The 16745-nt window shown below is 49.5% G+C and overlaps 1 protein-coding gene across 3 annotated transcripts in view; it reads right to left on the bottom strand.

The window, feature by feature from the left end:
* The window catches only part of phf1 (PHD finger protein 1), a 48576-nt gene extending 32193 nt beyond the window's left edge, over nucleotides 1-16383 (bottom strand). Inside the window, exons 1-5 of one of the 3 annotated variants that reach the window (XM_078566629.1) lie at nucleotides 16192-16383; nucleotides 15619-15716; nucleotides 5083-5254; nucleotides 4300-4502; nucleotides 1018-1099 (exon numbers count right to left, since the gene is read on the bottom strand). In XM_078566629.1, coding sequence (XP_078422755.1) covers nucleotides 1018-1099; nucleotides 4300-4470 — 253 coding nt within the window. In that variant the 5' untranslated portion in view covers nucleotides 4471-4502; nucleotides 5083-5254; nucleotides 15619-15716; nucleotides 16192-16383. Of the gene's footprint in view, nucleotides 1-1017; nucleotides 1100-4299; nucleotides 4503-5082; nucleotides 5255-15374; nucleotides 15541-15618; nucleotides 15717-16191 lie in introns of those variants that run through there. The other 2 variants (XM_078566627.1, XM_078566628.1) reach the window with 2 other exon arrangements.
* Nucleotides 16384-16745: the final 362 nt, after the last annotated feature.

The following is a 16745-nucleotide window of genomic DNA, read 5'->3' as shown; positions in this document are numbered from 1 at the left end:
TGATATAGTGAGGGTGGGTGTATAACAGACTGTGTTATAACTGAGAGTGATATAGTGAGGGTGGGTGTATAACAGACTGTGTTATAACTGAGAGTGATATGGTGAGGGTGGGTGTATAACTGTTTTATAGTGACGCACGAGGACAAACACAAGAATGCCAAATTTCAAACGGTCACAACAATTTACACCCCAGGGGGAAAGGGTGCTGATTGATTGACAAGTGGACTCTGACTGAGGTGTTGTCATGAAGAAAACAACGAAGAACTACAGGGTCCTCAAGGTGTAGAGCCTCTAATTCCCCAATGTTCCTCTATAACCTCAGCCACAGGGAACTATAGGCTCTCCAACTGGGAGCTTGGGAAGCCTACAGTTCTCCATGGCAATGCCTCAGTCAGAGTCCACATGTCAACCAATCAGCACCCTTTTTCTCCTGTAGTATAAAGTGTTGTGATAGTTCGATATTCTTATTCCTGATGAGTGCAAAATGAAAAGCTTTAACATCTCTCTTTTCAGTAATATTCAAAATTAGTTCTGTATATTCTACCATCAAGTGAAAGGTATCACTATGGGCCAGGGGAAGGAGGACGGTTGACCAACTGTGTTTTTTTGCTTTATTCTTCCATGCGATGTGGGCATCGCAGGCAGGGCCAGCATTCGTTGCCCACCCCTAACTGCCCTCGAACTGAGTGCTCAGCCACTGCAGAGGGCAATTAAGGGTCAACCACATTACTGTGCGTCTGGAGTCACATGTAGGCCAGATCAGGTAAGGACAGCAGATTTCCTTCCCTAAAAGGACATTAGACGGGTTATGACAATCGATGATGTTTCATGGTCACCATTATAGAGACTCGCTTTATAATTCCAGATTTATTAATCGAATTTAAATGCCATGGTGCGGTTTGAACCCATGTCCCCAGACCATTAGCCTGGGCCTCTGGTTACTATTCCAGTGATATCACCACGACGCCACTGCCATCTGTCTTTGAATATCAAACAATGAACACTCAGGATACTCACAGGGATAGATGTCCTTCCACAACACCCAGAACTCAGAGTTGTCCTCAAACCGAACGAGACAGATCTGCTTCCACCGTTCCACCTAAAACAGCAGGGAGGGGGGAGAAACGGGAGGGGGGAGAAACGGGAGGGGGGAGAAACGGGAGGGGGGAGAAACGGGAGGGGGGAGAAACGGGAGGGGGGAGAAACGGGAGGGGGGAGAAACGGGAGGGGGGAGAAACGGGAGGGGGGAGAAACGGGAGGGGGGAGAAACGGGAGGGGGGAGAAACGGGAGGGGGGAGAAACGGGAGGGGGGAGAAACGGGAGGGGGGAGAAACGGGAGGGGGGAGAAACGGGAGGGGGGAGAAACGGGAGGGGGGAGAAACGGGAGGGGGGAGAAACGGGAGGGGGGAGAAACGGGAGGGGGGAGAAACGGGAGGGGGGAGAAACGGGAGGGGGGAGAAACGGGAGGGGGGAGAAACGGGAGGGGGGAGAAACGGGAGGGGGGAGAAACGGGAGGGGGGAGAAACGGGAGGGGGGAGAAACGGGAGGGGGGAGAAACGGGAGGGGGGAGAAACGGGAGGGGGGAGAAACGGGAGGGGGGAGAAACGGGAGGGGGGAGAAACGGGAGGGGGGAGAAACGGGAGGGGGGAGAAACGGGAGGGGGGAGAAACGGGAGGGGGGAGAAACGGGAGGGGGGAGAAACGGGAGGGGGGAGAAACGGGAGGGGGGAGAAACGGGAGGGGGGAGAAACGGGAGGGGGGAGAAACGGGAGGGGGGAGAAACGGGAGGGGGGAGAAACGGGAGGGGGGAGAAACGGGAGGGGGGAGAAACGGGAGGGGGGAGAAACGGGAGGGGGGAGAAACGGGAGGGGGGAGAAACGGGAGGGGGGAGAAACGGGAGGGGGGAGAAACGGGAGGGGGGAGAAACGGGAGGGGGGAGAAACGGGAGGGGGGAGAAACGGGAGGGGGGAGAAACGGGAGGGGGGAGAAACGGGAGGGGGGAGAAACGGGAGGGGGGAGAAACGGGAGGGGGGAGAAACGGGAGGGGGGAGAAACGGGAGGGGGGAGAAACGGGAGGGGGGAGAAACGGGAGGGGGGAGAAACGGGAGGGGGGAGAAACGGGAGGGGGGAGAAACGGGAGGGGGGAGAAACGGGAGGGGGGAGAAACGGGAGGGGGGAGAAACGGGAGGGGGGAGAAACGGGAGGGGGGAGAAACGGGAGGGGGGAGAAACGGGAGGGGGGAGAAACGGGAGGGGGGAGAAACGGGAGGGGGGAGAAACGGGAGGGGGGAGAAACGGGAGGGGGGAGAAACGGGAGGGGGGAGAAACGGGAGGGGGGAGAAACGGGAGGGGGGAGAAACGGGAGGGGGGAGAAACGGGAGGGGGGAGAAACGGGAGGGGGGAGAAACGGGAGGGGGGAGAAACGGGAGGGGGGAGAAACGGGAGGGGGGAGAAACGGGAGGGGGGAGAAACGGGAGGGGGGAGAAACGGGAGGGGGGAGAAACGGGAGGGGGGAGAAACGGGAGGGGGGAGAAACGGGAGGGGGGAGAAACGGGAGGGGGGAGAAACGGGAGGGGGGAGAAACGGGAGGGGGGAGAAACGGGAGGGGGGAGAAACGGGAGGGGGGAGAAACGGGAGGGGGGAGAAACGGGAGGGGGGAGAAACGGGAGGGGGGAGAAACGGGAGGGGGGAGAAACGGGAGGGGGGAGAAACGGGAGGGGGGAGAAACGGGAGGGGGGAGAAACGGGAGGGGGGAGAAACGGGAGGGGGGAGAAAGAGATGCTGTGATGTGGAATCCACAGAGTCCAAACAGTGTCAGCCTTCCCGCAGTGCGGTCCATGTCCTGGTCACTCTTCAATTTGCCACGTCCCCATTTTTATTATTTTTTTAAATCTCCGCCCGTTGCCTCGCTCTCGCGATTCAGTTTGAAGCCGTGTTCTGCGCTCTACCTTGGCATAACCGCCTGCTGCTTTAAATAACTTCCGCAAGGCCACCTCTCAGCTGCTTCCTTTCCAATTTTGTCCAGTCCTTCCTCGCAACCTGGTGCTGAGGGATCAGCTTCCTGACCCTTCCCCACACCACCTTTCTGAGCACAAACTCCCACTAATCTGAGATCTCCTGGTCGAGCCACAGAGCTCAGAACCGTTCAGGATTGTTGCTCCGCAGTCATTGGATTACACAGGGCGTGTGGCAGAGAAACAGCCCATTCGGCCCAACCAGTCCACGCTGGTGTTTATGCTGCACCCGAGCCTCCTCCTATCTTAATCTACCATTGTAACCATCTCACTGTCTAGCTTCCCTTCAGAAGAAGCTTTCTTTGGTGACTTTTTAAAAAAAAAAAATATTCCCCCAGATGGAAACATCTTTTATTTATTATTCCATGGGGTGTGGGCATCACTGGCAAGGCCAGCATTTGTTGCCCATCCCAAACTGCCCTTGAACGGAGTGGCTAGGGCCATTTCAGAGGGCAGTTAAGAACCAACCACTTTGCAATGAGTCTGGAGTCACATGTAGGCCAGACCGGGTAAGGACAGCAAATTTCCTTCCCTAAAGGACATTAGTTTTTACAACAGTGATAGTTTTATAGTCACCATTGCTAGTTTTTTAGTTTTTTTTTTAAATTCCAGATTTTGCTAAGAGTTTAAATTCCACCAGCTGCCATGGTGTCCAACCAGTGTCCCCAGCACATTAGCCTACTAGTCCATTATCACTATGTTCATCATGTTCCCCTTATCTTTACTACGTCTGCCCTAGCATAGCCTTTCACAATCTCCATCTCCCTTTGCCTTCCCAGAAGAAGTAGCCTTTCCCAAATTTTAAAACATTTTTTTATTATTCGTTCATGGGGTGCGAGCATCGCTTACCCATCCCTAGTTCAGACAGCTTTTAAGAGTCAACCACATTGCTATGGAACTGGAGTCACATGTTGGCCAGACCAGGTAAGGACGGCAGGCTTCCTCGTCCTTAATAATGTCCTAAATGACATTAGTGAACCAGGTGGGATTTTACAATAATCGACAATGGTTTCATGGTCATCATTAGACTTTTAATTCCAGATTCTTATTGAATTCAAATTCCACCATCTGCCCTGGCAGGGTTTGAACCCGGGCCCCCTGAACAGCTGGATCACTAGTCCAATGACAATATCACTAGGTCATCACCTCCCCATAGAGTTATCCAATAGGGATCACCTTTCAGTTCTAGTATCGTCACAGTGAGCCTCTGCTACACCCACCTCTGAGAGATGAGACAGGGAGTTGCCCCACTACTCCAGCCCCGGCGTTACCCAAACTGTCCCTCACCTTCCGGATGTTCCCCAGGTAGAGTAAGCCATCAGTCCACCGGGCCAACACATCCTGACCTTCCCACAGACGTGTCTTGGCACCAGCCCGGCTTGCTCGTGCTTTAGATTTGCTCGCTGACGCGCTGTTTCTTTTGGCCTTTGGACTTTTCCCCACAGGCCCACCCTCCATGGTGTTTGGCAAGGGGTGGGGTGGGCCGTTATCTATAGGAAACAGAGAGACAGAGAGAAACAGTGTCAAAAAAACAAGGAAGAAACACAACCAGAAATCCGTTGCAAGAAGAGAACATGCGGAACATTTATTTAGGAGGGAAAAAAATTGGTTTAAACATGTACAACCAAACCACTTGTCATTGAATGGCTCGGAACATCTCCACTCCGGGGGCCTCCACAGAGATCTCCATGCTGGAGAGATATCTCCACTCCGGGTGCCTCCACAGATATCTCCATGCTGGAGAGATATCTCCACTCCGGGTGCCTCCACAGATATCTCCATGCTGGAGAGTTATCTCCACTCCGGGTGCCTCCACAGATATCTCCATGCTGGAGAGATATCTCCACTCCGGGTGCCTCGACAGAGATCTCCATGCTGGAGAGATATCTCCACTCCGGGTGCCTCCACAGAGGAGATCTACAGATCATTAGCCAAGTAGCAATTCAATTTTATGAACAAATACTGAGGGCAGGTGTGGGGCTAATTTTAAACTAACTTGCCTAGCGAGAAACTCATGGGATCTGGGGCAACTCCGCTCGAGGGAAAGGAAAAGAAAAAGCAAGAACTTACACTGAGGTGGGGATCCACTGGCTTAAAAGAGGGGTTCCGCTTGAGGTCCGAAGATGTCCTCTCTTCCCTCAGGTTGGCATCTAGCAGTGAGTTCTCTGCACAGTATGTAGTGCTGACCCTGGCACGGTGAGAACATTACGTGGTACAAACAGGATGCTCCCAATGCTCAAAGCTATGGAGGGTAAACAAGTTAACACAAACAAAATGAGAGGGTAGCAAAGGATAAACAAGAGTGCTGAACCCGATAACATTCCAGCCCGTGCCCCAACTCTACAGCTTGTGGTGTGTGTTAGATCAACTGAGTTCATCCAAATTCTGATCTTCATATTAAAGAGAGTGAGAGAAAGATTTACAAAGGGTGGCACTATAACTGCCAGGCTTTGACCATCAGGAAAGACAGAGCAAGCTGGGGCTGTTTCCTCCGGGAAAGAGGAGCCCAAGGGGTGACCCAATAGTGGGCTCCAACATTACGAAAGGGTTTGATACGTTAGAGGTAGTAAAGATATTCCCACTTGCTGAGGGAGGGGAGGGGAGTCCAAAACCAAATGTCATCAGTCTAAGATAGTCACTAATAAAACCAACAGGTAATTCAGGAGAAATTCATTTACCCAGAGAGCTGCAAGAATGTGGAACTCAGGGAGGGCTGAGGCAGATAAAATAGAAGCATTTAAGGGGAAGCTAGATAAGGCTCGAGAGAGAAAGGAATAGAAGGATACGCTGATGGAGGAGTGAGAGGAGGAGTCACATGTGGAGCATAAACACTGGCATGGACCAGTTGGGCCAAATGGCCTGTTTCTATACTGCAATGTTCTTTATAATACTAGGCAAAGGAGGGCAGGTTGGGTGCCAGAGATAAACAAACACATTGGCTTTATTGACAGACAGAAAATACAAGCAGGTTACACAGTGATGCACTTACTGCAGCAGGAAATCCATTGGAGGCTTGCCTTTAACTCTAAACCAATCTGGGGACACAATTGCCGATAGTGAGTTTTATTGATGCACCCACAAGTGGCTGATGTCAGATGACTTGCTCTGAACCTATCAATTCCGAGACCACCATCACATGATCTGTGTGTCACACGCAACACCACCAGTAGGTGGCAATGTCACACCACATTCACACTGGATCGTGCCTTGGCTCAAGTAGAACACTGGCTCTCAAAGGATGGTCTGCGCGCGTCCTCCGGGTGGTCCATGGGTCACTCCAAAATGCCCAATGACCCACACTGCCATGGCCCACGCCATATGAGAACACAGGCCAGAACTCTCATCCCCACCGCCCGCACATCACACAACCAGCCCAGCTACCCCCATGTGCACAGTATGAGTTTGTCATAAAGTGCGAGCTACAACAATATAGTTTTATAAAGCAAGGCTGATGTTACTGCTGATTCTGTTTGATTAGCATCGATGTTAAGACAAGCATTTCTTTCGCAAAAGGAAGATTATTGTGATGATTTTGTTTCAAAGATGTGTTCTGTTGTATGTAAAAACAGAAGAACATATGAAATGGGAGCAGGAATAGGTCATTCTGCCCCTCGAGCTTGCTCCCAAGCTGATCTGATCATCACCATGTTCCAGTACAACTACAACACTGGTATCTGCCCGACAATGTGGATAATTGCCCAGCTATGTCCGGTCCACAAAAAGCAGGACCAATTCAATCCTGACAATTACCGACCCATAAGTCTACTCTCGAGTGATGGACGGGTCATCAACAGTGCTATCATGCGGCACTTGCACAGCTATTACCTGCTCACTGAAGCCCAGTTTGGGTTTTGCCAGGGCCACTCAGCTCCTGACCTCATTACAGCCTTGGTTCAAACATGGACAAAAGAGCTGAATTCCCGAGGTGAGGTGAGAGTGACTGTCCTTGACATCAAGGCCACATTTGACGGAGTGTGGCATCAAGGAGCCCTAGCAAAACTGGAGTCAATGGGAATCAGGGGGAAAACTCTCCACTGGCTGGAGTCAGGTCCAGCACAAAGGAAGATGTATGTGGTGGTTGGAGGTCAAATCATCTCAGTCCCAAGACATCACTGCAGGAGTCCCTCAGGGGAATGTCCTCAGCCCAACCATCTTTAGCTGCTTCATCAATGACTTACCCTCCATCATAAGGTCAGAAGTGGGTGTGTTCACTGATGATTGCACAGTGGTCAGTACCACTCGTGACTTCTCAGATACTGAAGCAGTCCATGTCCAAATGCAGCAAGATCTGGACAATATCCAGGCTTGGGCTGACAAGTAACACGCGCGCCACACAAGTGCCAGGCAATGACCATCTCCAACAAGAAAGAATACAACCATCGCCTCTTGACGTTCAATGTCATTACTATCACTGAATCCCCCACTATCAACATCCTGGAGGTCACCATTGACCAGAAACTGAACTAGACTAGCCATATAAATACTGTGGCTACAAGAGCAGGTCGGAGGCCGAGAATTCTGTGGAGAGTAACTCACCTTCTGACTCCCCAAAGCCTGTCCACCATCTACAAGGCACAAGTCAGGAGTGTGATGGAATGCTCTTTAGTTGCCTGGATGAGTGCAGCTCTAACATAAGGAGCTGTAACAGTGTAATTGTAAAACTGTACACAGTACTCTAGATAAAAGCAAAATACTGCGGATGGTGGAAATCTGAAACAAAAACAAAAGTTGCTGGAAAAACTCAGCAGGTCTGACAGCATCTGTGGAGAGGAAGGGAGAGTTAACGTTTCGAGTCCGTATGACTCTTCATCAGGACTCTACAGTACTCTGGATGCTATCTTAGCAACGCCCTGTACATTTGTAACAAGAGTTCCCTATTTTTGTACTTTACCCCTCCTGCAATAAAGGCCAACATTTCATCTGCCTTCTTAATCACTTGCTGTGCCTGGATGCTAACTTTTGATTCATGCACCAGGACACCCAGATCCCTCTGTACCTCAGCATTCTGCAGTCTCTCTCCATTTAAAGAATATCTTCCTTTTCAATGGTATTCATGTTTATAATATGAATTTATTTATTCTTGTGTCTCTGGCATGAATTAATAATTGACTAACGATATTTAATTTTTAAAAAAGTGAACACACATAGATTTCACACATTGAGTCATGAAAAAGCAGTGATGTATTTATAGTTTCCATACCCTCCAATCGATTCTGATGGGTTTTTTTTGTGGTGGCAATCGACAGTGGGTGGGGTAGAACTGGTAGGTGGTTTCCTCCCCCAGGGTCTTTCCCCCTGCCTCAGTGGTCCACGGGCAAAAATATAGATGACAACTAAATTTTTCATGTGGATGCAGCAAACCTGCAAGTGCAGTGCCAGCTTGGGCACACCCATTAAGATGGCATCTCCAGGCAAGGGTTCCCTTAGATGGGATTTGTTAAGGTGGGAGGTACTGAGTCGTGACAGCGCCTGAGAGAGAGGCAGGTCTTCTTGGCTGCATTGTCCACCCAAAAGAAAAACAAAGTAACACAGCAAAACTTGGAAATGAAGTGTACCAGTAAAACTTGCCCAAACTGGTTTTCTACATCTCAAAATGGAACTCCGCTATTACTGATTTTTACTGGATTCAAAAATTTTGAACTCCCCCCCAACCCCGCCCCCCCTTTTGAAAGCTGTCCAAAAAGCCCCAGCCCTCAGTTCTCCTGGGCTTAACAGTTGCTTTCTCTTCTCTCTCTCTCTCTCTCCCTCACCAATTCTCAGCTTTTACTTGCAAGACAGGAGGTATTTTCAGATTCAAGTTAGAATTGAAGGAACTTACAGAAGCCTTTGAAACAAATCTGGGACCTAAGAGGCCTACTCCTAAGGCTTGACACACATACACTTATATAAAGCCAGGTTAAAACCATTTTACTGGGCGCAATGCTCAACAGGGAGCCTTCAAGAGAGAGAGGAAAAACACACACACACACACACACACACACACACACACACACACACACACACACACACACACACACACACACACACACACACACACACACACACACACACACAAGCCTTGAAGGCAGAGTTTGGCTTTCTGCCATTCACACTTGTATAACGTTGCAAAGGGTTGTGTGTACGTGTGTGTGGGTAGAGGGTGGAGCAGGGGGTGTTTTTTTTTCACATCTGAGAGTGTGGGTATGCTCGGTGTCTGTCCAAGTCCAGCCTCTTGGTCCTGTGAATGCAATAAAAGGAGGACACACTGTGCTGGTTGGTAATGAATTCCAAGCCTCACAAAACAGCCCAAAAAAACACTACAAAAGCAAAGCAGAAAATGGAGAGGGCGGTTCTCTCCGAATCCCAGAAAAGGTTACAGAGCCAGATTTACGAGAAGCCAGAGTCGATCAGACAGGAAACTCATTTTAACCCGCTGGGAACCCGTGTTCCTCGCAGCAAGATGTCAAAAGCCTTCAGATTTATAAAAAAAAGAGCCCAGTCACTGTCAGAGTGACCCTCAACAAGGCACTGCTGAGAGAAACAATTTTAACCCACGACCTGCTGAGCTACAATCGAGAAATGAATAACCCACATCGAGCCAGCAGGCCACGGTTGTCGTGGGAACTCAAACCGCACGTGGAGGGCAGAGGTGAGGGGGAAGATATGGGAGGGCTGCCACAGATGCTATCTGCTTCCTGATAGCAACCTGCAAAAATAAAACCATTCACAGGATTGGCCCAACCAGCTCAAGTTTGTACACGTGTCCATGCTCAAAGTTAACCCGGCCACAAACGCCTCAGGCCTCCATCCCCGGCCTGCCACGAGGTTGGGCCATCTCAGTCAGGCTTGTGGTCAAGGCGCTGGGCCACAGGGTACTAAAATCAGCCAGGGTTCAATGCTGAGGGGAAGCCCACGCAGAACCCATAACTACAGGGGATCAGCATAGTCTTCGACTCCTAGGTCCAGACTCTCACTTTCATTATGAGGGTAAAACCCTGACCTCGGCATGAATCAGGTGGTAATTTGGGGGGTAGGGGGGTGTAGAAATTACACAATCACTTGTCACCCTGGATACAAAAAAAAACCCCTCCGCGAATTCTGCCTCCTCTCAGGTGCGCCTCAATTAGCCCACTGGTTTAAGCAACCCTAAAGTCTTACCTCAACTACACGGCCGCAGGTGGTGCAGTACCCCCACGGGGCTATGGTAGCATAGTGGTTACGCCAGTGGACTAGTAATCCAGAGGCCGGGACTGATAACCCAGAGCCACAAGTTCAAATCCCACCACAGCAGCCAGGGAATTTAAATTCAATTAATTAATTAAAATCTAGAGCGGAAATCTAGCATCAGTAATCTAGCTTGTAATGGTGACCATCTGGATTGCCATTATAAACCTCATCTTGTACGCTCCCAGTCCTTTAGGGAAGCCAGTCCGGCCTTCATACAATTCAGAGAATCACAGTGCAGAAGGAGAGGCCCTTCGAGTCTGCACCGACACGCGAGAAACACAATTCCAAGCCCATGACTTGGATAAATCTTAACTTAGAGGCAGCGGCTCCCCAGCGTTGCCTCAAGGATGGGCAGTCAATGCTCAGCTTGCCAGCGGCGCGCAGATACAGGTTCCACCTTCTGGTGGCAGTGTTCCAACCTGCAAGAGTCAGACAACCCCATCGCCTGCCAGCTTGGGTTAAGAAAGCGCCAAGGGATGAGGAAAGGTCAATTGGCATGTTGAGGCTGTCCCTCTGGTGTTCCAACTAAACTAGCCCAGCACCCAACCGTGTCTTTAAACTGCATCAACGTCTCACATGACATCAGTGTCTTTGACCCCCTTGGTCTGACTCTGAAGATGATTCACAACATTTAGGTAAAGAGATCATTTCCAACTATTTTCGACTGCAATGACCATCTCCAACAAGAGAGAATCTAACCTTGAGGGTGTACCTACAGCACATGGACTGCAGCGGTTCAAGAAGGCAGCTCACCACCACCTTCTGAAGGGCAACTAGGGATGGGCAATAAGTGCTGGCCCAGCCAACAATGCCCACATCCTATGAATGAATTTTTAAAAACTCCATCCAGTCTCTCAGGCCTGATTTGCTAGGTTCACCCTAATGATACCAGTTAATCATTTATATACCTCCGCAAGTTCACCTTTCAACCACTTGTTCTAAACTACAGAGCGTCATCATGACCCCCGTCTCCTTAACACCTGGGCAATCAGTCTTGTTGCCGCTCTGATGTGTCCTTCAAAATGATCGATTATAGTAAAACACCCAACGACACTTCGCAAGAGCGATTAAACAAAATCTGATAGGGAGCCAGGCAAGGAAGTGTTAGGACAGGCAAACAAAGAGCTTGCTCAAAGAGTGTTAATGAGCGAGTTAAAAGGAGGAGGGATGTAAGGAGGGCTTTCCAGAGCTCAGGGCCCAGGCGAAGGCGAAGCGACTGACACCCCGGACGTTCCGAAATCCGGAAACTGAAGGAGTGGAGAGATTTGCGCAAATTTAAGTAAAATAGCCAGGTCCTGCCCCTTAGAAAAAGGGGGAGACTCTTCAAATAGACGAGGGCTCCAGTAATAATCCCTGCTTGACCACGTGTCTCTCCCCTACTCTCACATTCGAGCAGCGGCTCCAGTCCTCGAGTGGACCCCACTGAACAGGAGGGAGAGCCCCTGTTTAAAGGGACAGGGTGATTCTAATGAAGTGTGTGATCCACTGTGCACCTCTTGGAGTGATCAACCGGACCAACCATGTGGAGAGGGAACTCGAATGGAGGGGGGGGGGGGGTGGGGTCAGCGCATCCACACTTTCTGGAGCACGAGGGGTATTCATCCCTACCGAGGGAGTACAGTTCGCCCTCGGTTTTATACGGCTCTCTCTCCAGACACACAAGCTGAGTGGAAGGGCTAAAGAAAAAAGCCTATCATTTTACTACGGTTTATGTACAAACTCTGCACACACCCCACCATCGCATGTCAGGATGCAGAGGTGAGCAAAACAGAACTAATTATTACTTGGAGTCTAGAAGCACTGCCCAGCCACAGACTCAACCTCACAATACCTGGGAAACAGAGGAACTGGAGCCCGTCTTTCAACCCTTCCCACTATTCAACTGCGTCAGCCCTGATCCGTGCTTGAACTCCATGCACCCAATGTTGCTCCATATCCTTTGATATCCTTACCCTACAAAAATCTGTCAACCTCAAGTCTTTAACATTTCAATTGACTCCTGGAAGTTACAGCGGGTGCATGCTCTCCAGGTTTCCATTACCCTTTATGTGGAGAAGCGCTTCCTAATTTTACTCCTGAACCACCCAGCTCTCATTTTTAGGCTACGCCCCCGTCTTTGTTTCGGATGCCCCCTCCCCCGCCAGGGAAAAAAAGAGTTTCGCTCTAACCACCATGGCAAAAAACTCTTCAATCAAACACCTCAATTTGATTATCCCTCAACCATCTAAACACAAGGGATTACACACCTAGCCTACGTAGCGTCTCCTTTTGATTTAACCCTTTGTGCCCCCTGGATCATCCAGGTGAACCTACGCCGCAACCTCCACCCCCCCCAACTTCGCAGTGCACCCCCCCACCCCAGGCCAATACATCCTTTTACTCAAAGCCCTATACATTACTGGGTTTGGACCAAGGCTCTCGCCACCTGAGTCATCACTTCCTCCACTTTGAATTCCAGTCCCCACCCAAGGAAAAGGCCAACATTCCATTAGTCCTATTCATTTCTTTCTGTACAAAGTGGGATCAGGCATAGCAGAGTGTGGACTGAAGCCAATTCAAGTCTCATCTTATCCAGCTTAAGGTTGCATGACACTCTGGCAGAGGAGGGAGTCGCACCGCAGCCTATCTGCACAGCAATTCTACTTTAATGTAATGAAAATGTCCCAAGGCGCTTCCGCAGGAGCATTATCAAGCCAAAGTGTGACACCCAGCCACGCAAGGAGATAAAAGCTTGGTGGAAGAGGTCAGTCTCAAGGAGCACCTTAAAAGGAGGGAAGTGAAGTAGAGAGGCCAAGACGCGTAGGGAAGGAGTTTCAGAGCTTGGGGCCCAGGTAACTGAAGGCTCGGCCACTAACGACGCAGCCAATGAGGCGCAGATATCTCAGATGGGCTGAATGGTCTACTGCTCCTATTTTGAAATGAAATTGTGGAGCCAGAGGGGATTGCAGAGATAGGGGAGCGATATAGGGAATTGAAAACCAAAGAGAATTTTAAAATCTGCACTTTGCTTAGCCAGGGTCGAGCCAGTGTACCTCAGCGAGCAGAGTGGTGATAGGGATTCAGGACTTTATCTATATCAAACTGCCAGCAGCATTCATGCAGAGACAATATTGCTGCCTGACTGTCACTATGATTATGGGCACAACACAGGCTGTGTTAAACTTTGGTAAATGGACACAGAACTAGTGAAACTTTCAGGCCTGGGTCAGAAATCCAACACAAAAGGCCTGACTGTAGCTTGAGCACAGGCTCAGGCTCCACAGCAAGAGATACAGATTAAGTATAAAGGGAAGTTCAGTGAAAATGCAATGGACAATCAATCTGGGGGTTCAAGTATCTGTAGATCGTAGCAAGCAGGGAGGCAAGGCAGGAGGTGAGGAGAAGCTCTCTCTACACTCCCACGACAAGTACAGCACAGGCTAGATACAGAGAAAAGCTTCCTCTACCTGTCCCATCAAACACTGCCAGGGCAGGTACAACACAGGGTTAGATACAGAGTAAAGCTCCCTCTACACTGTCCCCATCAAACACTCCCAGGGCAGGTACAGCACAGGGTTAAATACAAAGTAAAGCTCCCTCTACACTGCCCCATCAAACACTCCCAGGGCAGGTACAGCATGGGTTAGATACAGAGTAAATCTCCCTCTACACTGTCCCCATCAAACACTCCCAGGGCAGGTACAGCATGGGTTAGATACAGAGTGCCAATAATCATGCATTTCAAATGTTAGAACCAGTCCAGATGACTCAGTCAGTTTTAACGCTAATAAATTCTGAATTAGTCAACAATCTGAATTAATTACTGAGAGTAACAGATCAAAGTGGGAATCGAGTGCTGAACAATTTGAACTATCGACTAACTCAGTGACTTTGAAATAAGTGGCATTTACAATTATACAGCTCAATAACATTTTTAGTGTTGAATTAAATCAACTTGCCCTTGTACTCATTTACATTGGATAGTTAAGATCTCCTTATGATTTCTTGTTCAACTGAACCTTACAATACGGCCAATTGATTGCAATGTGACTATTTCCATGTGTAAAGGGATGGCCTTGAAGGAGTGTCTCAGTGCAATGTTCAAATTGGGGCATCAAGCTGTACAAATCATTGAACAGTATGGATAGATTAACCCCAGACTATTCAAATAAGTCAGGGTAGTGGGTCCAGAGGATATCTAAAACGTTGTCTATAATATATTAACAATCTTTTTTACACTTGCTGCCCACTTCTATTATCCACAGAACTTTTATAAACCTATGTATGCACATTTATAACGGTAACTGCTTATGTAAACATGTCACAGTGCAATGACATGCTCTTCTCCTGATGGGGGCATCACTCTTGTCAGAAAATTAAACTTTCTTCCCCCCTCCCCCGCCCCCCCCCCACCCCATTTCTTAAACTAGGGGCAACCTTCCCCCAACATTAATCTCACGGTCTCACGATTGAAATTTTCAATTGACCACCAGCCTTAGGTGGGGGGTGGGGGGTGGGGGGGGGGGGGTGGATTAAAGCATCCATTTTGTGAAAATGTGCTTCCTGACATAAACCCCCCCCCCCCCCCCCCCCCCACCCCCGAATGGCCTCAGTCTAATTTTAAGATTCAGGTGTCTCCTAAACTCCCCATCCTCCACCCCTAAACCCCACCGTTGGAAATAACTTTTCTGTACCTAGCCTATCAAGCCCAGACATCTTAAATGCTTTGATTAGAACGCCACTTAATTGACTGCACTCAAGGCAATGCACACCCACTGGATGCAACCTGTACACACAATTTAACCCTTTTAGAGCCAGTTTCATTCTGGTGAAATCTGTGCTGCTCCACTCACTCCTACCTGAGCTGCCCAGAACTGACTTGAGTCCAGATGGGGGTCTGGCCAAATCTCTGCACATCACCACTTCCTAAATACAGTCAAAGCAACTCTCAGGGGGTGAGAGGGAGAGGGGGGGGGGCGCAACAAGATAGTAAAGGGCATCCTAATCCCTTAAACTGCCTGGGTTACGCGCTGCCAAGGGGATGGGAGGGGGAAACAGTTCTTTTCCCCAGCATTTTCTCCGTTTCTGTTTCAGGTTTCCAGCCTCCGCAGTATTTTGCTTTTGTCTTAAGTGACCCGGAGGAGGCTCTGCAACTCGGGCCGGTCTGCCCGCCTCACCTTGTCCCGGAGACTCCAGGGTAAATCGTGCAGGAGTTGGCAACCCCACTTCCGCAGCCCTGACCGAACGGGAAGGAACTTTTGATTTTACGCGTTGTCGACAGCATCAAAAAAAAACAAACAAACACAGAGGGCGGCGCTGGGAGGGGACTGGTGCTGAAGCCCAGCATCTGCACCACCCCCTTCACTGGTACAGCGTGTACAGAGAGAGAGAATAACAAGAACTAATTAGGAACAGGCTTACTCCTGTCGGACACACGGGACCGGGTGCTGCCAACTGCACAGCACGATCCCAACCTGCCCTCTGCCACGGTTTGGACGAGCCGCAGATCAGACGCTCCGCTACAGACAGAAGAAACGATACAAAATGTTACCATTTCGCGGATGTAGCGGGTCCCACACACTGTGTCTGTGTCTCGCCCTCTGCTAGACTCTCTGCCAAGTTCACATGATAAATTTCACTGAAATCAACCACATTTGGAGTCCCCGCCCTCTCTCTCTCTCTCCCTCTCCCTCCCTCTCCCAAATCCTTCTCCACTGATTCTGGCTGAGGGATCTTGCGATGCAAAACTGTTTGGAGACTGCTTTCATACTGGAACATGTTGCTGCAGATTTCTCTGCCCCCCCTCTCTCTCTCTCTCTCTCTGTGTTGCAGAAGTTGTTTTTTTATATATTAAAAAAAAATTGCGCAGAGACTTGATCCTGCTGCAAGCTCGGAGTATTTTTTCCCTCCCCACCCCTAAAGCATTACGTGTGTGTGTATATGTGTATATATCTCTATGTATAGGAACCCACCCTCACTTGTCTCAGCACTCACCTGGAGCTGCAGGGGCACACACCCACAATGGACTGCTGCACCTTCTCTTCTGTCCCAGCTTCTCTCTCTCTCTTTATGCACGTGGCTGCTTTGCAGGGAGGTTTTTCAACTCGGGTAAAAACATACAACACACGACTCCAGCAGCCCTGCCAGTCGCCATCTTCCTGTGACGCAGACTGCAGCTAATTTCGGTCCAGAGATTGAAATTCAATCTGTGTGTGTGTGTGTGTGTGTGTGGAAAGTAAGAGAGAGAGAAATTGTGTAAACAAGTGTGCATTATGTTCAGCACACATGAAAGATGTCCCCTGGTCTGTGGCAGTATCCGGATGCGGTTACTTAATGCCGAACATGAACATAAATATTTCAAGGAGGAATTGCGTTGGAAATACTTGATTTTGTATTTCAAAAAATAACATGTTTGCGGGGAACTATTTGCACTCTGCTGCTGGGAGTAACTTTCTGGGTTTTACAGGGGAGGAAGATTAATGAAGGAAGAGGTTAAAATAACTCGCCAAGAGACTTTGGCGCAACTTCGTTGTTTTGGGGATTTTTCT

The sequence above is a fragment of the Cetorhinus maximus genome, chromosome 21 (genome assembly GCF_964194155.1).
Source record: "Cetorhinus maximus chromosome 21, sCetMax3.hap1.1, whole genome shotgun sequence".
Lineage (NCBI taxonomy): Eukaryota > Metazoa > Chordata > Chondrichthyes > Lamniformes > Cetorhinidae > Cetorhinus > Cetorhinus maximus.
The sequence above is the reverse complement of the archived record's forward strand: the minus strand, read 5'-3'. Positions and strand labels throughout refer to the sequence as shown.